At 39.8% G+C, this 24193-nt stretch overlaps 1 protein-coding gene across 4 annotated transcripts in view; it reads left to right on the forward strand.

The window, feature by feature from the left end:
- The window catches only part of KLHL2 (kelch like family member 2), a 107500-nt gene that overhangs the window by 65508 nt on the left and 17799 nt on the right, over window positions 1-24193 (forward strand). For all 4 annotated transcript variants that reach the window (XM_048847616.2, XM_048847619.1, XM_048847618.2 and 1 more), the window contains 3 exons: window positions 18863-18972; window positions 21649-21765; window positions 23274-23423. In XM_048847616.2, coding sequence (XP_048703573.1) covers window positions 18863-18972; window positions 21649-21765; window positions 23274-23423 — 377 coding nt within the window. The remainder of the gene's footprint in view (window positions 1-18862; window positions 18973-21648; window positions 21766-23273; window positions 23424-24193) is intronic.

Raw genomic sequence — 24193 nt, forward strand, 5'->3', positions numbered from 1 at the left:
ACGCTGTATATGTAAAATGAGTCATAAGTCAAAATAAGTTTGGGGTGTTTCCCAAGGAATAATCTTATTGACTCTCCCCAGAATTATTAGCCAGGTGTGGTTCAGAGTGGTGTGGGGAAAAAAGGGACAAGAATCCATTATGTTCAGGGATGGGCACAGCAAAACTTTCTGCTGGCCTTCTCTGAAATGAACATTAAGGAGAATGCTGCTCACTTGAGCAGCTGCCTCATTGCAGGCGTGCTTGCTGCTGCTGTGATCGCATCAGCTGTAAAAGTGGAACTCTCTTTTTACAGCTGCCACTAGCACTGCTATAAGCACACTGGGGACATGCTGCATAGTCCCTGTATCCTGCTGGCTGCTCCGATGGCATGTAAGTATGTTGAGGTGAGGCAGAGAATGCACCGAATGGGTGTCCTACTATCTGCTTCTCTTCCCAAAATCTTGCCTGTCCAGCCCAAAGTTTGAAATGCTACTAGAAGAGTGCCTGGAATGCCACTCTCCCACCTCAACACAAGATGGAAAGGGGACTAATTGATCATATAACTTACTACTACAGGAGGCTAGCTAATCTGCCCAAGCAAACACCTCAAGAACTACTATCAGGAGGAACATCTGCCGGGTAGGGGTGCTTCCCTGAGATGATGGGATGGTTAGAACCCTCAGCTTTCCCTATTTTTTCCTCTTACTAAATTTTGTGTTGATCCTAATATAATATGATAAATAGTTTTGATATTCTAAAATGAGGTTCTCATGCTTCTGAAATTTGAAACCATTGTCCCCTATTTATAATGTACTCCATAATTTTTCTGCTGTAGATTAAGACTACCACGGTTAATAAAGCTGAGATACAGGTAGTTCCAGAATCTATCACCAGATCAGCAATTGGCAGTCTAATGAGTTTGTCTAATTAATGTACTTGTTGTTCTAAGGAGGGTACTTTTTTTTTACTTCATTACTTGTTTTCCTGACACTATGGAATTGAGAATTGAGGGATAGGATACAGAGGGACCTAGACAAATTGGAGGATTGGGCCAAAAGAAATCTGATGAGGTTCAATAAGGATAAGTGCAGGGTCCTGCACTTAGGACGGAAGAACCCAATGCACAGCTACAGACTAGGGACCGAATGGCTAGGCAGCAGTTCTGCGGAAAAGGACCTAGGGGTGACAGTGGACGAGAAGCTGGATATGAGTCAGCAGTGTGCCCTTGTTGCCAAGAAGGCCAATGGCATTTTGGGATGTATAAGTAGGGGCATAGCGAGCAGATCGAGGGACCTGATCGTCCCCCTCTATTCGACATTGGTGAGGCCTCATCTGGAGTACTGTGTCCAGTTTTGGGCCCCACACTACAAGAAGGAAGTGGATAAATTGGAAAGAGTCCAGCGAAGGGCAACAAAAATGATTAGGGGTCTGGAACACATGACTTATGAGGAGAGGCTGAGGGAACTGGGATTGTTTAGTCTGCGGAAGAGAAGAATGAGGGGGGATTTGATAGCTGCTTTCAACTACCTGAGAGGTGATTCCAGAGAGGATGGTTCTAGACTATTCTTGGTGGTGGAAGAGGACAGGACAAGGAGTAATGGTCTCAAGTTGCAGTGGGGGAGGTTTAGGTTGGATATTAGGAAAAACTTTTTCACTAGGAGGGTGGTGAAACACTAGAATGCGTTGCCTAGGGAGGTGGTGGAATCTCCTTCCTTAGAAGTTTTTAAGGTCAGGCTTGACAAAGCCCTGGCTGGGATGATTTAATTGGGGATGGGTCCTGCTTTTGAGCAGGGGGTTGGACTAGATGACCTCCTGAGGTCCCTTCCAACCCTGATATTCTATGATTCTATGATTTCTCAGAATTGCAAACTGTAGAAATAATAATAAGATGCCCTAAAAGCACTCTGACGTTATCATAGAATCATAGAAATGTAGGACTGGAAGGGACATCAATAAGGCATCAAGTCCAGCCCTGTGTGCTGAGGCATAAACCTAGACCATCCCTGGCAGGTGTTTTTCTAATCTGTTCTTAAAAACCTCAGTTGATGGTGTCATTGGGTGCTCTACTCACCACCTTTGGCTGATTCTGGGGATTAGTTCCACCTGGTTCAGCACTCCCTTTCTTCTCTTTCACCATTGCAGCTCTCCACCTGTTCATGGAGTTACGGTACAGTTGCTTTGTGACTCAACCCTCTGGCCAGGTCACACTGTGATTTCCCCTTCCAGAGGAGTCTTTAAAATCTCTCTGCTCAAGCAGCATTAGGCAGTCCTCACGCCTGTTGCCCTGGATATGTCACTCCTACAGTGACTCACCAGCTTTCTCATTCACTGCCCCAAGCAATACCACTTTGATTTGGTTGGTGGGGCACCCTCTGCTCTGGGTTCTAGGCCATGACCCTAGAGAAAGCAGTTAAGTTCTGGGTCTTCACTGATCCTATTACTCTCTGCCCTGGACTACCTCCTACCTTGCTTCTTTAAGCTTCTCATTCACCAGCCTTCCTAGTCAGATCCCTCTCTTAGCCCTACTAGGTAAACCCTTCCTTGTGGATTCCTGTCCCTTTTCTCAGGGGTTCCTATCCCCCTTCCTTCTCATTTACCTCAAGAAGAGAGACTGCAGTTTTATCCCTGCCATCTCACTGCACTGTTGGCAGCCTTATGGCTTTATTGAAGCCCTGCCTGTTCCTTCACAGGCAAGGTTCTTCCACACAGCCTAAATCTACCCTTTTTGCAGCTTAATTGGTTGATTGGGCATGCCTGGTCTAATTCAGTTCTTTCAGGGCCAGAGTGGGGAGAACGGATTCTACAGCCTCCCTTGGAAGCCTGTTCCAGAGCTTAACTACCTTTATAGTTAGAACGTTTTCCCTAATGTTTAACCTGAATCTTCCTTGCTGCAGAGTAAGCCCATTGCTACTTGTCCTGTTTCAGTGGACATGCAGAACAATTGATCAGTCTTCTTTATAATGGCCCTTAGCATATTTGAAGACTGTTATCAAGTCCCCCCTCAATATAGTTTTCTCAAGACTATATATGGCCAGTTCTTTATAACTTTCTTCATAGATGAGGTTTTCTAAACCTCTTATCATTCTTGTTGCTCTCCTCTGGACTCTCTCCAGTTTGTCTTCATCTTTCTAAAGTGTGATGCCTGGAGTTTGACACAGTAATACAGCTGAGGCCTCACCAGTGCCAAATAGAGCGGGATAATTATTCCCCATGTCTTACATACAGTGCTCCTGTTAATATACTCCAGACTATTTGCCTTTTTGCAACTGCATCACGTTGTTGACTCATATTCAATTTGTGATCCACAGTAATCCCTAGATCCCTTCAGCAGTTGTGAAAAGCAGGGTACAATTTGGACTGATGGACAGCTGTGTCCCCTCAGTTCTCCAACATGGAGTGCCTTTTACATTGCTTTTGTATGAGAACAACCACTCCTAATCTGCCCACACACAACCTCCAGCATGTAAATCACGCCCAGCTATACTGTGTGTGTGCTATAGCTAGACATCCATGAATTACACTGCAAGGCAATACCAGCCAACACCCAGTCCCAGACTTTCCCCCAGAAATGTGTGCCTTGTACTACCCAGCCACTCCTGGACAATACAAGCTCATATAAAGTCTGTCATTTTATTAATGGAAAATTAAATGCACAAATCCTGTGATCCCAAGTGAAGTTTTCCAAACACACACTGGTTTAGATAAAACAAGTTTTTTAACTACAGAAAGATAGATTTTAAGTGATTTCAGGTAATGAGGCATAAGAGTCAGAATTGTTTACAAGACAATAAAAGGTAAAATGTAATTAATCTATAACTTAACAAGCTAAATGAATTCAAAACAAAAGGCCTCACCACAGATTCTCGCAGTCTTACTTTCATTGACGTACCGCAACCATTGATGTACCACAACTACTCAAAGACAGCAGCCAAAATTAGCACTTGGAACAACTAGCTGAGAAAACTGGCCAGCTCAAGCTGGGGTGCAAGTGCCCAGACACTTAGAACATTAGCCCGTGCCCTCTGCTTTTCAACAGCAGAGTACAGTGCTCCTGTCTGATGTCTCTCATCTCACATGAGGCTGGTTGATGTAGAGTTTAACAAAGCTATACACATTGTTACTGGGACTTTACATGCAACTCCATAGCTGCCAATACCTAGTAATATAGCATCACCCCATATTCGCTGTGAGGGGGCTTCTATCATGTTCCTGGACAAGATCCATCAGAACAGCGACTTGCCTCTGTACTCAGACCTCTTCAACCACCCGCCAGTTCACCTGTCTTCTAGACGCCCTTTATGGTAACTTATGCTATTACTGACATGACGGTGGAATCTTCTTGGTGTAACAAGTGGTCAGCGACAACAGTCCTTAATCTCTTGTCACTGATTCAACCATCTGTCCATCAGGTTTTGACCTGCCAAGGCACCTGAGGTCATCCCTGAACCATTTTGAACAGGACAGAGCAATTGTGCAACCAATCTCTTCAAACGGGGTTTCTCTAACAACCCGCAATGTAGATGCGGTTAACTTCAGACTATACCTCATATCCTCAACAAGTGCCCTCTGACTTACTTTGATGGCGGGCTACTGGCTCTTCACTTGGTTGATGATGATGCTATCAAATGGCTGGGCACACTGCATATACACTGAGAGATTGGGAGTGTCAGAAGCCTTACTAAAATGAAGATATATCATGTCTACTGCTTCCCCCCCATCCACTAGGCCAGTAACCCAGTCAAAGAAGGAAATTAGTTTGGTTTGACATATTTTGTTCTTGACATATTCATGCTGGATATTGCTTATAACCCTATTATCTTTTAGGTGCTTACTAATTGTTTAATAATTTGTTCCAGTGTCTTTCCAGATACCAAAATTAGGCTGACTGGGCTATAGTTCTCTGAGTCCTATTTGTTTCTCTTTTTAAAAAATAGCTACTATGTTTGCCCTTCTCCAGTCCTCTGGGATCTCACCTGTCCTCCATGAGTTCTTAAAGATAATTGCTAACAGTTCCAAGATTGTTTCAGCTAGATCCTTAAGTACCCTAGGATGAATTTCATCAGGCCTTGCTGGTTTGAATACATCTATCTAAATCTTCTTTAACCTGTTATTTCCCTATTCTAGCTTGCATTCCTTCCCCCTTGTTGTTAATATTTATTGCTGAGTATCTGGTCATCATGAACACTTTTAGTTCTTTTAGTGAAGACTGAAGCAAATGGGCATTAAGCAGCCTTCTAGTTGTAATCAGTTATTAGCTCTTCATCCCTGCTAAGCAGGGGACCTACACTTTCCTTCATCTTTCTTTTGCTCCTAATATATATAAAGAACCTATTCTTATTGCCTTTTGTGTCCCTTGCTAGGTGTAACTAATTTTGTGTCTTAGATTTTCTGATTTTGTCCCTAGTGCTCTTGCTAGTCTTCTGTACTCTTCTTTAGCAATTTGACCATGTTTCCACTTTTTGTAGGATTCCTTTTTGATTTTCAGGTCATTAAAGAGCTCCTATGGAGCCATTTTTGCCTTTTATTCTTCTTGTCTTGTCTTTGCATCAAGAATGTACAGTTATGCCTTTAATATTGTGTCCTTGAGAAACTGCCACTCTCCTGAACCTCCTTTATCCCTTAGATTTTCTTCCTTGGGATCCTTACCTACCAGTTCTCTGAGTTCGTTAAAGTCTGCTTTTTTGAGGTTCATTGTCTTTATTCTGCTGCTCTCACTTGCCTTGAAACAATACATTTATGGAACAGACTGATTTTTAATAAAACTAACATTTCTGTCTAGCTGGGGGAGAGACAGTCATATCATTTGTTTATAATATGTATTGCACAACGCGGCACTGAGACTTGTTCTGTAGGTTGAAGACACTGCTGAAATCAATGAAAAATTGCTATAATGAGCAAAAGATCTCTGGCTAGGTTCCAGTCCATCCATCAGTAGACTATTGTGATGTTGTTATATCAGTATGCTTCTATAAATACTATATCCAAAGAATAAGACAAATCTGCTAATATACGTTACTGTTTTAGGTATTTATATATATTACAGTTGTCATGAATTGCAAGGATGTCCCAAATGTACCTCTTTACTGGAACTCTCACCTTCTTTCCAGTGACAAATCTTTTCCTGTCTTTTCAGTGTCTCTTGTATGTATCACTTCCATTTCAGGCTCAATGTGTCCAAAGCTGCATTGCTTTCCACTCCGAAAAATAATAAATACCCTCCCCCCCTTCCCCCCCCAAATTTCCCTCCACACATCTTCTGTCACTGCTGGTGATTTCAGTATCCTCCTTGTCGTTCAAGTAAATAAACTTACCATCTTTAATTCCCTTCTCCCTTCCTCACATGTACAAGCCCTTGCTGAGTTTTGTTGCTTCTTTCTGTAAATTGACTTTCTTTCTCTACTGTAACCATCTTCTCTGCTCTTCTTCTGTCACTTCTCCCCATTGGCACTGGCTTCCTCCAGGGCCGGGCGGGGGGTGCTCAACCCCCCCCGTTCTACCCCAGGCTCTTCCCTCACCCACCCCTTTCCCTTATGTCCGCCCCCTCCCCCGTCCCGCCTCTTCCCACCCCTGCTCTGCCCCAGGCTCTGCCCCCACCCTACTCCTTTCCCCCCCCCCGCAACCTCCATCCCACCCTATCTCTTCCCTCCCAGTTCTGCCCCCTCCCATGAGCGCGCCCCGTCCCCACGGAGTTGGTGCCTATGCTTCTCCCCTCTGAGTTGTATTGAAAACTCTACTTACTGCTCAGACCACATCACTACTTTCACTATCTCCTTTTCCTTCTGGATCGAGTTTAAGCATCTCATCCTTACTTTTAAGATTCAGCACAGCTCTGGCCCAATCTCTTCTTCATATCCTCTCTAATTACTCTCATTAATTTTCCTCTTCGTTTTGTGCTTGGAACATCCTCCCTCTCTCCCTAATCCAAGCACTGCCATTTCCTTTAAATTTCACTTTAAAATCCACTTTTTTCATAAATGTGGATTCCTTTTTGGCATCTAGTTCTTAGAATCTCAGTGGGCTCTTCCACTAGCTCCTAGGTCCACTCCAGCTGGTTGTGATATGTCTGTGCAGTGGATTTTAAATAAATACCTTTATTTTACTCTTCAGCTAAGCTAGAAATGTACCCAAGGGCATAGGACTGACAACCCAGCTACTTCATTTTGTTTTTGGCCAATGTGCACTACCCCCATCTGCCAGGCAGACTCAGCCCAACATGAGACAAAACATCTTGCCTTAGGTACAGCAAAATTTGATATAAAATAGGATTTTATCACTTGTCATGACTTTGTTAAAATGTACAGTGACATATACATCCTTAATTAGTGCAGTGTGTAAACTGGAGAGTTTACTGAAATAGTTAGAGCTGTAAGTGTCCAATCCAGATGTTCATGTACCTGTATTTTCCACCTCTAGTAAACGGTAGTAAATGTCCTGTTTTCTGTAGTGAGACATCCTCAAGAGAAGCTATTGATACATTTTGTTTTAATTCACTAAGTTGAAATGAAGCTGATCCTGTTTCTTAGATAAATGTCATATTATTCCTCCAGTATGAAAGAAGTAGAATGCCCTTATCAATTATTGTGAATCATGCAAAGAAAACATCAAGCTAGTACCACTCGGTTGTTATGCTTAGCAAGATCCTAGCTAGTGTCTGTAATATAAAAATTAAAAACTAATTTTATTCTATGAAAGAAGTATTTTTGTTTTTATCTAATAAAGTGTTCTTTTAATTGAAATTGCTTATATGTGGCCTTTTAAAAAATGGACTCTGGCTCCACTCCAAAATATTTGGATTTGTGTTGCAGAAAGTTCTGGGATTTAATCATGTGTATTTCAGTAAAGAAACCAGATTAGTTTGCAGATCTGATTGCCTAAAGATGTTACTGTGAGAAGAGCATTACACTGAGAATGCCCTTTTACAAAAAGTTTAGTGCAAATTAAATTGGATTGTTTTTGTTTTTGTCTCATATCAACATTCTAACTTTTAATTTTTTTTCAAAAACTCTTTTGTGCCCTATTTTTCACCTCTTGTGCACTACAACAGGAAGAAATACCAACTGTTGAAAAATACAGTTAAAATATGTAGGTACTTTATATTTTAAGCAATCCATTTCTTTGCTCCAAATGGTCCAAATTTTAGTGAGCATTTTAATTCCATTATATTCAATTATAAAAGAGTATCTTCAGACTAGAAATATTTTGAATTTTCATGACATTGTTTTGACATGTATGGTACGTTAATTAAAATTTATTATCTCATTTTGCCAATGCTCGTGTTTTCACCATAACTCAGTGATTCGGAGCCACATCAGTTTCTTTTAGGCCATTTTCATCTATCCTCTTATCCCTGGGTAATGGGCATATTTCTCCATGTTTGTTGTCCTGCACTGAAATGAGATTTCACAATGTTAGCCACATTGGAAGCTATTGTATTAGTCTTTCTATGACCTTCAGAACTTTGAGAAAACTGGTTATGCATAGCTTTTAGAGTACGTACAGAAGTGAGGCTTTGGAATTAATAAAATAGCGTTTGTCCGTGAATACTCCAGGATACCAAACACCTTTTTATAGGTAAGGCCACTTCAAATAATTTGAGCCTGCATTGAAGTTACTGTACTATTACAGACTAGTAAAGCTGATGTTAGTTATTTATATATATTGCCTTCCCAGGACAGAGAGAAAGTAATATATTTATTGACTATCCTATATATATATATATATATATATATATATATATATATATATATATATATATATATATATATATATATATATATATATATATATATAAAACCTATCCAAGTTCCTAATATGCTACATTTAGATTACTTTATACCATGCATCCTTGGTCATAATTGTTGGGTTGTACATTCTAATACCCCAACAAAACAATAAGCAACAGACTAATCTGCTAAAGGACTAATCTGTTAAAATGACAAGTGGTTCAAAAATTAGTCTTCTATAATCAAGTTCTGTAAGAATTTCTTGGGTGTTCCCACACTAATTTTATTCCGTACATGGATACTATAGTGTTTTGGCATAGGGAGACACAAGCTTAGCAGTATCCTTGGGTCCATCCTCAGTTCTCTTTTTATGATGGGCTAACTGTGGAAGTCAAAGTCTTAGAATTTAGAATAAAATGAAGAACAAGTGCACTGATCTTGTTTTTGTGTTTCACAAAAACAATTTACAGAGCTATTTTGCCATCCTGAAAGATGCTGTCTTGTTATACCAATAAAATAAGAACCAGCAGGATCTTATTAAAGGGAAAAAGGCAAAATACCACATTTACAGTGATACAGAAAGAATCATAGTAAGCAGTTAGTTATAGCTATAACATTCCATTCAATCTCATATTTATTCACACATTCATTCATATATATACACACACACACACACAGTTTCTGCAAGGTTATTATCATAGTTACCAGCCTTAGAGTTGCTCATGCCAAGCCACTGACCAGGTGGCCTGGACATGAGGAGGGAGCAGGGCCTTGTCAGATGCACATCTGATGCTCCTGGAAGTTGGTTTGCAGAATCAGACCCCAAAGTTCTCACTTTCTAGAGTCCATTTTTATAGGAATTTCTTCCTATGCCAGTCTATGGGAATTGCTTCATCATGCTGTTGCTGAATCAGTCAGCAGATAGCACATTCCTGATGGCTCCGTGCTGCCAGATGTTATCTTGTTCTTTGGTTCTCCCATCCTTGAGGCTGTTGGGTGGATTCCAGTCTGCCCTCCGGGGGGTCTTCTGGTTATTTCCACTTGATGCCTTCTTCAGCCGATGGACACTGGATTCTTAGGCTGACACCTCCCTGATCATTCAGTTATTATCCACACCAAGCATCCAACCACATACATCCTCTATCACTATTTTAATCACAATTGTTAACAAAGCGAGATGAATACAACAAAAGGGCGGGGAGTCTCTGGATGCTGTTTCTGTTGTTACAGAGTATTGCTTTGAGTCTCTCTCTGTGTGAGGAGTAGTTGTTACAAAGAATTGCTTTGAGAACAGACTCTGCCTCAGAATGTACTAACACAATTAGCAGCTTGCAAGTTTCACACATAGAGGGAGAGAAACAGTACCAAAAACCAAGAGACCTCTTAATTAGTAGTACCCTGGAATTTAAACTATGGGGAATCAAACTCATTTGTGATTTTAATACAGAACTTCTTTAATATGATCCAACAGCCTATTCTTCCACCCTTACAGAAATCACAGTCTTTGTGGTTGCTTTTCTAAGGGAGCAGGGAATGGCATTAGATAGGGAGGCAGAGTGAAGTGATGATCTATTTCATATACAATCTGGTCAGTGTCAATGAGTTCAAGTAGTCCAGGCCTTTGCCATTTCAAAAAATCTTGCTAATTGTTTAACTTCCAGAAAAATGTTTAACCATACACAGAAATGCCCATGATGTTAACTATTGAGTATTTGTGGCTGAACTGTGCATTGTAGTAGTTTAATTCTTACTCTCATTGCTCATTAGAATAAACACTGATAAAAATTCAAATGTTTGGTATCAACAAATGAAAGTTCACTTAAATTTTATACTGTTATTTTTATGAGCCTGAAAATACTCTGCATTGATAGCAGTGAAATGGCTAATGCACTTCTTCATCTTATGCCCTTTGATTATTCTGCATTTCTAATATTCCTTTCTTTAAACCACCTAAGAGGAAATGGAGCCATTATCCAGATTAAAAATAAAATAGTTCAATGACACTGCTATCACACAGCAGCTTTACTGTCGTGGGAAATATCAAGCTCCTTATCCTATTTCTTGCTTAACAGTTATCATGGTTTATAACATAATACAACTATAGACATTAAGGTTAAGTGTTTTTTTCACTGCCTGATCTAATGCAGAGGAGATATGAGGTTGAAAAGACTAAAATTGAGTGGCACCCCCAGGAAATTGATTATTCGCACAATGACTTGTATGGTGAGGCATCTTTTAAAATAGCTGACCTAGGTATAAACCACTTGGAGTTAACATCTGTTGCACCAAAATTTTCTGTCCAGTAGAGAATCTGACCGTTAGTTGGTCACAGCCATGCTGGAGATCCAGAATAAATTCCTAATCAGACACTCATAACCATCACTGGGCTAGGGAGTAAATACTGTGGAAACAACTTATCACTCTTTTATAAGGAAAATATTTCAACAGCCCTATTGGCTAATCAAAGAATGTATCTGATGGGAGCTTTCAATAGATGTTCTCCTGAAGCTAGCTAGCACTTTCAGTGTTGATCAAGGAGTGAATGGCTATTCAGACTGAATGATTTTCTCACCAAGAGAGTGGTCATTCCAGGTTAGGGATGAAGTGGATTGGAAGGGCAATGTGAGAAGCTTGTACTGTCACAGAATGTGCTGTACTATCTTGTACCAATTCTCTAGGTCAAAACACTTCAGATTCCTGTGCTCTCAATCTGCCACTTTTCGTGATTACTCAATGGAATTGAAAACATGTATTTCTCAATAGAGTATTCTTGTGTAAAATCTGGTACACTTCACTTAAAGGACACCTTTTAGGAAAAACATTTTTCTAATTCTATTTTGAGCAGTAATTTCTGTTGCTATGCTTCTTTTATCCTTGTTGCTATGATTTTGTAGTGTATTCCAGAATACAGTTATTTATACATAAAAAAGTCAAGTAAATTACATTATTGCTTAAGTAGTGTGTGGCCATCAGCTAGGCTATCACCTAAACTTTTTTGTACCTTTATGGTTATAGCCTAACAGCCAGATAATTATTTTAAAGACTAACTTTCACCAATGTTTTGGCTCTTCATCTGCTGTGACTGATACTAAGAACTGAAGATACTGCTTCATCTTCAAATCTAGGATTTTTTAAAAAGGGTCTTCTATTAAAATGAAAAAAGGCAGAGGTATCAAAGCTGTGGTGTTACCCATGATATTGGCAACGTCTTCATTTTAGAAGAGATGAGTCCAATGCGTACAAGGAGTCCATTGATACTCCAAATGATTGCTGAAGAGCAGTGTGATTCATTTGATTTAATTCATGATCTATATCAGGGATCAGCAACCTTTGGCACGCAGCCTGTCACAGAAATCCGCTGGCGGGCCAGGACAGTTTGTTTCCCTGCAGCGTCCACAGGTTCAGCCGATCGCAGCTCCCACTGGCCGAGATTCGCCGTTCCAGGCCAATGGGGGCTGCAGGAAGCGGCGCAGACGAGGGATGTATGAAATATATGAAAGGATAATATATCCTTTTTTTGAATTTTCTGTGCAGCACGCTTCTCACCCACATATGCACGCTCTGTCAGAAACACTTGTGTAGATCTTTTTTCCGATGTGCTTTGAGTAGTTAAATATTTTAAACTTTGATATCAGCTGTAATCATTGACATCTGAGTTAGCACCTATTGAAATTAATAATTCAGCCCTCTCAGCAATTGTTTCATGTTCTCTGCAAATACAGTGAGACACCGTAATAGCAGCTATATTCATTTCACATTTTGAAGGTTTTCTTTATTCATATAACAGCTAGAGACTTCTTTTTAAATGACAGTTGAGGCTCTGGGGAATAATTGAGGTTGGCCCTTGCTCACCTGATCAATTCTTTGGATCCCAAGCATGGAGTACACCCCGTAGTTTGAGAAGCATTAACATAGCATTCTCTTAAACTCTTAATGCAAATATATAGAAAGCAAACTGTTATTAGTGATTTAAGAGGTTGTGCTTCTGGAAGAACTGAAGTATGTCCTAGCATGTGAGGAGTCCTCTTCTGACAAGTTTGCTGGATCGTGAGGTGAGGGGAAGAGCCTTTGTGTGACATCTCCTGAAGATCTACAAAATCTTAAATAAGCTTGATGCCTTCAGTTTCTGAGATATATTTTTAAGACGCAACTACAGAATCATATAAAATAGCCATAAATGGTTGAAATCTATTAATGGTAAAACATGTATCTATGCTGTCCTGAACAGCAGATCTCACACGGAGACAAATTTTGGGGACAGACAGTAATTTTCATAAACTAAGCAGCAGATGGGCTATGTTAACCTCCAAACCGCTCTTCCCACAGAAATTCTGCAAATCAGTTTTCATCCAAGAGAACTTCAGTAAATCTTTACTACATTAAATACACATACAGAGAAGTAGTTAGTCAAATCATAAGCAAAAAAATTCAAGTACCACAAAATCAAGAAGGTCTGCCCTTATGTTTACAATGAATGTATTTATTAATACTTGATTGATCCATGAATACAAATATTTGTTGCATAATCTATTTCTTGTGTAGATTTCATATGCAGTTTCTCATGGGAAGTGAGATTGCTGATGTCCATATTCCTAAGGACAGGAGGTCAGACATTATTCCCTGTGGCTTCTGGCTGGTACAGTAACAGGACAACTGTTTGCTGCCTTGGATATAGAATATGCAGGGCAAATGGCAATATCTGCAGCAGATGATGTGAGGAAGAGGCGGGAGTCTCATAGCAGCTTCAGTCCCTCTGTCTTTTCTTTTCTCATCCTTGTTCCCTGCTCCACTCCCTCCAGCTTTGGCTTCTATACTCCCAATCATTCAGCTGCTACCCCTCTCCATTCTGTTAGAAGTTTCTTGTTCTTCCTCTTCCTCTTGGTTCCTCTCTGGATCTGATCAGCTTCCAATTTTCCCTGGTTCTTAGGCAGCTCTTGAAGAAACCCAGTTCAATGGAATACTTCAGAGGAAGCTATCCTCTTGAATATCAGCAGAGTACTTGCCACTAGACCTGGGTGGAGAACAGCAATTCCATTTTGCAGAGTATTTCAGATTTTGTTTTTGTTCTGATTTGGAATAAAAACCCTAAATTTCAAAATTCTCAGAAAAAGAAATTTGAAGAAAATTCATTAAAAAAATTAAACATTTAATTTTAATAATTTCAGAACAAAATTCTGCCTGATAGCTGACAAGGAGCTGGAGCCCAGGCTCTGTGGCAGTCCACCAAGCAGGTTGCTGAGGAGCTGGGAACTTGGGAGCCGAGGTTCCTGCAGCTCCTGGGCCAGCTGGCTCCTAGGCAGCTCAGAGAGCTGGGGAAGCTGGCAGGAAACTAGAGCAGTTTTTGAATGGAAATTCATTGAAATCAACACATCTCTATGGAGCATTTCAGTGTCAGCAAATCAGCATTTTCAGATGAAACAACATTCCATTGGAAAATTTGTGGCCATTTCTATCTGCCACTCTATCTAGAACCAGGAATTTCTGGGAAACCTGGAAGAGTAGAAGATTGAGGTAAACCTTACCCTGAAAGAGGTAAAACCAAAACACAGCCAAGTTGTGGTTTCATGCAGCAATGGTACAAGAAGTGTAGAATATCACTTTGAAGTAAGATTAGGGCCATTAGTGTTGCCAACTCTTGCAGCTGCATTGCCTGTTTTGTGATATTTGGTGTTTAAAAAGCCCCAGATCCTGAAGTTATGTGCTCACATGAGAACTTCAGCTTTTATGTTGGGGAGGGGAGGGAGGGGTGCTTTTCTAGCCCTCATGGTTGTGGAGAGAAGCTTGAAAATGTGAACCCTAAAGGCTCGAAAGCCAGAAGGCAAATCAAAAGACCCCAACCTTTAATATTTTTTTAAATCACAAATTTTAATCCAATCACATTTTTGGGGTACGGATCATTACTTTTTACTGGATGGGGTTGGAAATACTTGTTTGCTTCATTTCAAATTAAGATTCTGCTGTCCCTCTTGTTGTTCCGTTAGTTAATGTGAAGCATACAGACTATTTGGTTGTAGCAGTACACAAGAGGTTTCTTAAGCATTACATACTGTATGAAGGCAGTTATGTATTCCATCTTCAACACTGTACCATCTTTAAATAAATTATTGTTGATGAGCTATTAAAGGTGATCCCGTTCAGTTACTGTGTTCTTCCCTATTTTGGTTTCTCATTACAATAATTCATTTAGCTGCAATTTCACTTGGCTTCTGCTAACAGGATATGTATCAAACAGTTAAACAAGATCTCCTTGGTAACCATCTAACTCTAAAGAGGCAGTAGATAATAGCTTAGCCTTTTTTGGTAACTCGAATTTACTCAGACATCCACCTTCTGTGCTGAAGTTCTCCTTTCTCGCTAGTGCATCAGGCTGCAGGTTCATACGTTTTCTCTGCTACCAGTAGCACTCAAGATCCCGAATCTGTGTAGCTATTGACTATCTTGTGGGTTGTTTGTTCTCATTTCTCCTTTCTTTGCTGTGCCTTTCATCTGCTCATTTTTAGTTTTATGCTTTATTTTGTGCCTAACTGCATGCCAACCCCTTTGCTTAAAGAGTCTTCCACTTCTTCAAACACCTGCTTTCTTTTTGCTTTCTAAAATCTGTTTCTTTCCTTGAGGTTCCTTCCTACATTGATTTTTCTCATAGATAACATTTCCTGAGTTCTCATCCTGTGTATCTTATCTTTTGTTCTGATTGCAATCTCTTTTGAGCAAGGAACATGTCTCTTCCTATTCTGTAAAGTAGTCAGTAAATCTATGGTATGGCATAACTGCAAATAACTTGTTAAAAAGTTGTTTACATCATTGATTGTTTACTATTGATTATAGAATAAATTGGGTACTTGAATTGCATGGATGCTTAAATATCTTGATTGGTTTTATTAGGGAAGGATAAACCAGGTTTTCTGTACCTAAACTTTCTTTAAGGATTGGATTAGATCAGTGGTTCTCAACCTAGTTACCATTGTGGGCCGCATATGCGGCCCATGATGTGTTATGTGGGCCACATCCAATGATACCTATATGGCCCTGAGAATGTCAGTGGGCCTCAGCTGTATGCTGATTGAGCTGTGGCTTGAGAACCACTGGATTAGATTAATTTAAGGATAGTCACTTCCCCTGTTCTGCTTCCTTCCTCTCCCTTGAAATGCCAGTGCTTCTTGCCTACCACTTTTATGTGCATCTCCACGACTGGCGTATGCCTCAGTTCATTCCATTTTGCCAACCCTTTTCATTCTCTAGGAAGTCTTAAGGTTCTGTAAACTTTGTGCATGTCCCTACATGGCTTAAAAAAGAGAACAGAAGAGGTGGGTAATTCTTCCATGCCCTTATTTTACTTAGAGGGTAAAGCTATCCGTTCGTTTTTGACCCTACTCATGGATTTGCAGGTTAGATTTTCTTGGGAGCAGAAACTTTCACTGAAATATCTACTTAAATCCAAACAAGATATTTTGCAAGCAAAGGATCTGTTTCAAATAGCCTTGTCATGCTTACTGCTTTAAATGACAGATATTGTTCATACAGGGTAACTCATGCAATTATTTTGGTTCATCTTATTTACTGGTTGTGTGTGTGTGTAGCACATTTCAATACTCATACACCTTACAGAACTCTAAATTAACTGTATCAACTCAGGAAAGGGACCTGGGCATCGTTTTGGGCACCTCAACTAAGACCTCTGCTCAAAGTACAGGTGTAGTCAAGAAAGCAAACCGTGTTAGGCTACATATAGAAAAGGATGGAGAATAACAGAGATAACATTTTAATGTTGTTATATAAATTAATTTTACTGCCCTGTCTGGAGTAATGTGTAACTGATCATCCCATCTCAGAAATCTATTGCAGAATTAGAGGAGGTTCAGAGAAGGGTGATGAGAATGATAAGGGGAATGGAAAGACTGGTACAATGAGACACTGAGAATACTAGGATTGATTACCTTAGGGGAAGAATAAAAGGAGACATGAAAAAAGTATATAAAATAATGAATGGTATAGAGAAGGTAGATCAGGAATCTCTATTCTCCTTGTCTCATATCACAAGAACTAGGGGACATTCAATGAAATGGAGAGATGGCAAATTCAGAAATGATGAAAGATAATACTTTTTACTCAACTTGTAATTAGATTGCAGAACTCATTGCCCCAGTATGTCATTGAGGTGAAGAATTTAGGAAGATTCCAAGAGGGATTGGATGCTGTTATTGATGATAACTATAACAAGACTATCCAATGCTAAAGAGCATAGAAGGGAAGTAAAATCGCATGCTGCTGGATTTAAACAAGTCTCTAACCATTGGGATTAGGTGAGACCATAAAATGTGGGGAGTGGTGGGGTGGGAGAGAAGAGATTATCTCACGTCTTCTTACTGTGTGGTTTCTTGCACCTTCTTCTGAAGCATCTGGTGCTCCCACAGTCAGAGAGACACGATAGTGGGCTAGATGTCTTGATCCAGTATGGCATTTCCTATGTTTTATGCTCACTTGTTTTTGTTAAAATCTGTTTAAATATTCATCAAAAGGTTTTAGCGTAGGGAGTTACTGAAGACCTATGTATGTGCTTTACTGAAAAATCAGGCTTCTCAACCTAGAAATCTTCAGTATTCTTTATAACTCTTGGTCTTACACTACCACAGATAAAGATGTTTGTCATGCTTGAAGTAGTATATCGTATAATACTGGAAAAGGCTTTAAAAAATACAACTTTGGTTTTAATCTGTTTTGTCTACTCCTGGCTGGTCTTTTTACTTTCTGTCACTTCAAAGCGAATTTTTAAATTCCTAACATCAAACTGTCTCTTGTCTGTTAGGCATAGGTGATGAGAAAAAAATCCCAGTTAATAACCACGAGGCTACCTTTTATGCCTATTTATAAGCAACGATGTTGCTTCTGCTAGTCTCTTCAGAGACTCTAAACCAGTTCTTTCAACCCATTTGGTGAAGAATTCCATCTTCACACTTCTTTGCTCTAAAGGATATTTTAAAAAAATCTGAGCCCCCAACCCATACAGAGGGACAGGCACTTAGTACCAACCGCCACACCTCATGGCAGAGGCCAAACCCTCAGGGTGTAAACAGGAGGGACACAGCTGTTGCCTCTTCTGCTTAGGAAAGTTCTACATCCTGGATGAGTGCTCTGTGTACCAAACTTTCTCTCCCAGGATTTACAGCTCCAGGGAAACACAGCTTAGGCTGCATCTGCTTAAGCAGTCCATGCATGTCATTTCAGACCCAGAGGTGACGGTTATGACCAGAGTGAGGCTGAATAAACCAGCATCAGTCAAGTACTCCCTTAAACTGAAGGCTTTTAGATGTAACATGCTGTAATTGTTAAAGTGAGAGGCAGGCTTCTATTACAAATAATAAAATGTCTGGCTCTGCCACTGATTTACTGTAGACCTTGCTCAAGTCACTTACCTTCTTTGTGCCTCAGTTCACAATCTGTAAAATGGTTATAAGATTTGCTCCCGGGGTTGCTGTGATGCTTAATTTAATGTTTTTAAGAGTCTAGAGATGCTCTGAAAGGTAATAGAGAAGTGTAAAGTATTTCAATTATTTATGCTTGCTGAAGTGCACTTCAAATGCAGATCACTGGGATGAACTTCTAGAATGCTGACTGGGTAAAATAACTGTTTATGTTGAGGATTGTACTACAGGCTCTAAGTCTATATCCAAACAATATATAAAGGCATATTCATGTTGTATTTGAAGCACTGGTGTACACCTTCCAAAATAAAACTAGTAAAATATGAACAAGGGATCTTAAAATAAGGCATTCCCTATAGGCAAGTGGTGTGGTATCTTGACTTTCAAAGAATATCTTAAAGTGAAAAAAATCTGTTTAATCACTATGAAAATTACTTCTAATGCAAGTTTTTAGTATCATTACTGCAAAACGTGAGAAGTTATTTTTATGAAACTTTTAAATTTAACTTTAAAAATAACTTCTGCCTCTTTGAAAATGTATATAACAGTTGCCTGCTCTGCTTGTGTGAAGGCAATGATCAAAACTTGAGGTGCTAGAGAATATTGTAAAATAAGGTATTGTTTATAGACGTAACCATGTATGCTATGCTAAATCAATCTTGCTTTTCATGTTATTGTTTTATTGCTGCTTATAAACTACGCTCAGTGGTGTATGTTAAAGAGAACTTTTTTCTAAACAGAACAGCATTTTTCTGATGTCATACTTAGTGAAGAATTCCTCAACCTTGGCGTAGAACAGGTGTGCAGTTTAATATCCAGTGACAAACTTACAATTGCGTCAGAGGAGAAGGTAAGATACATCTATCCTTTCTTCCTTTCGGATGGAAAAAAAAGTGTCCATTCTTCCCAGATTTTACATAATTTTTTGGATTGATTTTTTTGTTAATACCTCAGTAAAATGGTTCAACTGTGTAGACACACATAGTGTTCTCTGCACTTAAGGAAGTTTTACAGAAATGCTGTCAAGGTGTTAAACCTTTAAATTAATCCCTTAGAATCATAGAATCATAGAATATAAGGGTTGGAAGGGACCCCAGAAGGTCATCTAGTCCAACCCCCTGCTCGAAGCAGGACCAATTCCCAGTTAAATCATCCCAGCCAGGGCTTTGTCAAGCCTGACCTTAAAAACCTCTAAGGAAGGAGATTCTACCACCTCCCTAGGTAGCGCATTCCAGTGTTTCACCACCCTCTTAGTGAAAAAGTTTTTCCTAATATCCAATCTAAACCTCCCCCACTGCAGCTTGAGACCATTACTCCTCGTTCTGTCATCTGCTACCATTGAGAACAGTCTAGAGCCATCCTCTTTGGAACCCCCTTTCAGGTAGTTGAAAGCAGCTATCAAATCCCCCCTCATTCTTCTCTTCTGCAGGCTAAACAATCCCAGCTCCCTCAGCCTCTCCTCATAAGTCATGTGTTCCAGACCCCTAATCATTTTTGTTGCCCTTCGCTGGACTCTCTCCAATTTATCCACATCCTTCTTGAAGTGTGGGGCCCAAAACTGGACACAGTACTCCAGATGAGGCCTCACCAATGTCGAATAGAGGGGAACGATCACGTCCCTCGATCTGCTCGCTATGCCCCTACTTATACATCCCAAAATGCCATTGGCCTTCTTGGCAACAAGGGCACACTGCTGACTCATATCCAGCTTCTCGTCCACTGTCACCCCTAGGTCCTTTTCCGCAGAACTGCTGCCTAGCCATTCGGTCCCTAGTCTGTAGCTGTGCATTGGGTTCTTCCGTCCTAAGTGCAGGACCCTGCACTTATGCTTATTGAACCTCATCAGATTTCTTTTGGCCCAATCCTCCAATTTGTCTAGGTCCTTCTGTATCCTATCCCTCCCCTCCAGCGTATCTACCACTCCTCCCAGTTTAGTATCATCCGCAAATTTGCTGAGAGTGCAATCCACACCATCCTCCAGATCATTTATGAAGATATTGAACAAAACCGGCCCCAGGACCGACCCTTGGGGCACTCCACTTGATACCGGCTGCCAACTAGACATGGAGCCATTGATAACTACCCGTTGAGCCCCTTGACAGATTTGAACTCTTAAGGATTCTAAGAATGCATTTAACCAGTGACTCTCAGTTAAAAACTAAAAGCTTTTACCCTAAAAGTTTGGGGTAAACCAATTAATACATGTGTGCTATTAATGCAGGAATGTGTACATAGTGATTGGCTAACATGGGGACATACAATAAATTGGGATTTGCTTTAATTTAGCTGTGCAGAATGGCGTTTTTGAAGCGTCTTTATATACCTGATTCCTTTAATGTAAGAGGTACCAAAGTGGACAGCTGTCACACTAGATTGGTCTTCAGATTTAAGAGAGAAGCGTCCCAAATTAAAAAAAAAAAAAAAAAAAAAAAAGTGAGGAAGGACTGCAAAAGAGATTGCTAGATAGCTGTGTATGACCAAAACAGCTTTAAGGTATCTTTAGATTTCCCCCTGCAACTAGGTCTGGTTCCATTGGAGTCAAAGGCAGAACTCCCACTAATTTCAATGGGACCAATACTTGCCCCTTAACAAATACCTAACTAATTTAATTTACAAATATTTTCATTTTGAACATATACATACAATGTTTTTTTCCCATTAAAAATGTGCTTATCTCTGTCAGGAGAGCTGTGGCCATCCCATAAAATCTGTTCCAAGAGGAGTCTGAATCTCCCTGTTCAGGCGCACTTAACACATATAAGCATATTTGAACACAAGATGTATGGCCACACATGCTTTATATAAACTAAAAAGCATTTTAAAGCCCTTGTGAGCATAGGAGGCACAGTTCATCTTAGAACTAATGCCATGTTGCTATTCCCATGGTATCGTGAAAGTCTAGTTCTCTCCCACACAGAAGTGCTTGACTTTACTATATAAATGTCTGTCTCTAGAAAGACACAAAGTTTTAATTCGCTGATTTTATAGCAACAGTGAAGTATTGTGCAGTAGGAGAGAAATCACACTTGCCTTGCCCTAGTTGGTTGGTTATAGACTTTAGTGAGAGTGGTGACACCAGCAAAGATGCAGGGGAATTAGTTATGGATGATAGTTCTGGACTTCAGGACCTTAAGAAAAAGCAGGGTGGGGAAAGACGTTTACTTAGATGCAGGCTTTTATTGAGTTTACAGCACTAATTAAATTAGTTCCTATGGGAAAAGTTCAGATTAGATTTGTTGACAGCTTTCATAATAGTGAGAGTAATTTGACGATGTCCTAATCCACTGGGAGTTCTCACTGAGGAACCAGTAGCGTATGTATTCAAAAAGAGATTGGCTCACACATACCCAAGGGGGATATTATATATGTTGAAAGGATTGGAGTGGCCAATTTATGTGGCCTCCTATTTTTATGCTTCAGAAACTTTAGTCCAAGTGAAAATTGGCTTTGGGGGCACACTTGTACTTTCATACTGATGAATTTGTAAAACAGGTGGGACTCATGGCATGTATTTGTTTTCTGCAAGGTTTTTGAAGCAGTGATAGCATGGGTAAACCATGACAAAGATGTGAGGCAGGAGCTAATGGCACGTTTGATGGAACATGTTCGGCTGCCTTTGCTTTCCCGAGAATATTTAGTTCAGGTAAGCAAAAACAAGAAGAATTCTAGCAAGAATTTACACACACTGTGTATGATCCTGTCTGTCAGCAGCCTAATTTACATCAGAGTAATTTAATTGTGTTTTAATCTAATTGTAATGCTATACAAATAGTTTCAAATGAATGGTTTCAGAGTAACAGCCGTGTTAGTCTGTCTTTGCAAAAAGAAAAGGAGTACTTGTGGCACCTTAGAGACTAACCAATTTATTTGAGCATGAGCTTTCGTGAGCTACAGCTCACTTCATCGGATGCATACCGTGGAAACTGCAGTAGACATTATATACACACAGAGACCATGAAACAATACCCCCTCCCACCCCACTGTCCTGCTGGTAATAGCTTATCTAAAGTGATCATCAAGTTGGGCCATTTCCAGCACAAATCCAGGTTTTCTCACCCTCCACCCCGCCACACACAAACTCACTCTCCTGCTGGTAATAGCCCATCCAAAGTGACCACTCTCTTCACAATGTGTATGATAATCAAGGTGGGTCATTTCCAGCACAATTCCAGGTTCTCTTACTCCCTCACCCCCCTCCAAAAACCACACACACAAACTCACTCTCCTGCTGGTAATAGCTTATCAAAAGTGACCACTCTCCCTACAATGTGCATGATAATCAAGGTGAGCCATTTCCAGCACAAATCCAGGTTTTCTCACCCCCCCACCGCCATACACACACAAACTCACTTTCCTGCTGGTAATAGCTTATCTAAAGTGAATGAATGTTTCCTTAATACATATTGTAAATCAGTGATTATTAATCCGACTTTAGATTTGGGCTTCCTTTTGTAATATAATCCCTTATATAGCACATTTTTTGTTAGTGATTCTTTTCATGATTTTAATGGTTAAAAGTTAATGTTTATGTTTTAGTACATGGTAGCTAATGTTCTATCATTTTTAAATATGTAGAATTCAGTGTCAAAGGAAGTCTATTTTATGTAGTTTAGATATACCACAGTTTTGCCAATTTTGTACGGGTATCACTTTGAACATAAGGTCTGATTAGTGTCAGAATGCTTATCGCAGATAATTGGCATCTTGGTCAACTAAAAGTTGTTTATGTTGGAAATATAACCTTTGGTGGTCTACATTTCTTCACTCTGTTTCTTGCTATATTTCTGTGTTGAGTTTCTGTTTAATGGGATCCTCTTTTTCAAATAGTTCATTTTAACTGAGCCTCTTATATTGTGATTTAGAAAAGCTAGAAATCTGCTTGACCATCAGGAAAATGACTAAAAACACTTGCCATTGCCTAAAATTATATCATTCATTTAATAATTAGAAGGGTCTGTATTCTCCAATTTTTTCCCTAGGAACTTGGCATATCAACACCATGGTGTTTCTAGCGTTTCACTGACTGGGGTATGATCTACTAATTCAGTGCTTTATTTTTTTGCCTGTAATGTAGGTTTATTTCAGTTCGAATTATGATTTGTGTTTCACTTTAAAATTCTGTGACCATGTCAAACTTTCATTAATGCACAGAGGGTTGAAGAGGAGACGCTGGTAAAGAACAGCAGTGCGTGTAAAGATTACCTCATTGAAGCTATGAAGTATCACTTACTGCCAACTGAGCAACGAGCATTGATGAAAAGTACTCGAACCAGACTGAGAACACCTGTAAGCCTTCCAAAGGTAAGATCTCTAACTTCTAACTAGCTGCCTTCTTCATATTCAGTTTTGTCTAAAGTCTGGGATGAAAGTGTAACGCTGGATAGGGCTTTAATTGGGGTTCTCCATTAGACAGTCTTCCTACTAGAATTGTTCACCATTGAGAAGGGTGCAACATGGTAAGAGCTTAGATCCTAAACTGACTGACAGAAACGTTTTATGGAGTATAAAACTCATAAATGTCTGTGTTTTGGCTCTTTAAGGAAAATATGTTATAGAACTGTACCATTTTGAGCCCACAGAAGTTATGGTGCTGCCGTAGCATCATAGGAACCAAAGTTATGGGTCTGCAGTGGGGACGGGGAATGTAAGCCTGGATAAAATTATGTGGTCGTGTCTAATTCTGGAGTATTTTAAATAATCTAATTTGTTTTCAACTAACAATATTTGTTAAATACCTAAGCTCCTCTTCTCTTTCACCAAAATACAGAAGAAGTTTTATCACAGTACTGTTATTCCAACTCAGCAGTGGCAGAATAGGAGCTGGATGTCAATGCCATTCCTCTGACTTTTGCATATTCAGTGAAGCTTTACAACTAGCAAGAGGACCAAATCAAAGGCTAGATTCTGCTCTCAGGTGCACATTCACAATCCTCACTGACTTCATCTAGATTCTAGGAGCTGGGCTGTCACACTTGAGGGCAGAATCAGCCCCCAAAAGTTCCCAGAGTATCTTTATCCTGAGCTTCCTGCAGCTTTCTTCAGTTTCAATTTTTTTGACTTTGAATTTAATT

Source organism: Caretta caretta, chromosome 4 (genome assembly GCF_965140235.1).
Source record: "Caretta caretta isolate rCarCar2 chromosome 4, rCarCar1.hap1, whole genome shotgun sequence".
Taxonomy (NCBI): Eukaryota; Metazoa; Chordata; order Testudines; family Cheloniidae; genus Caretta; species Caretta caretta.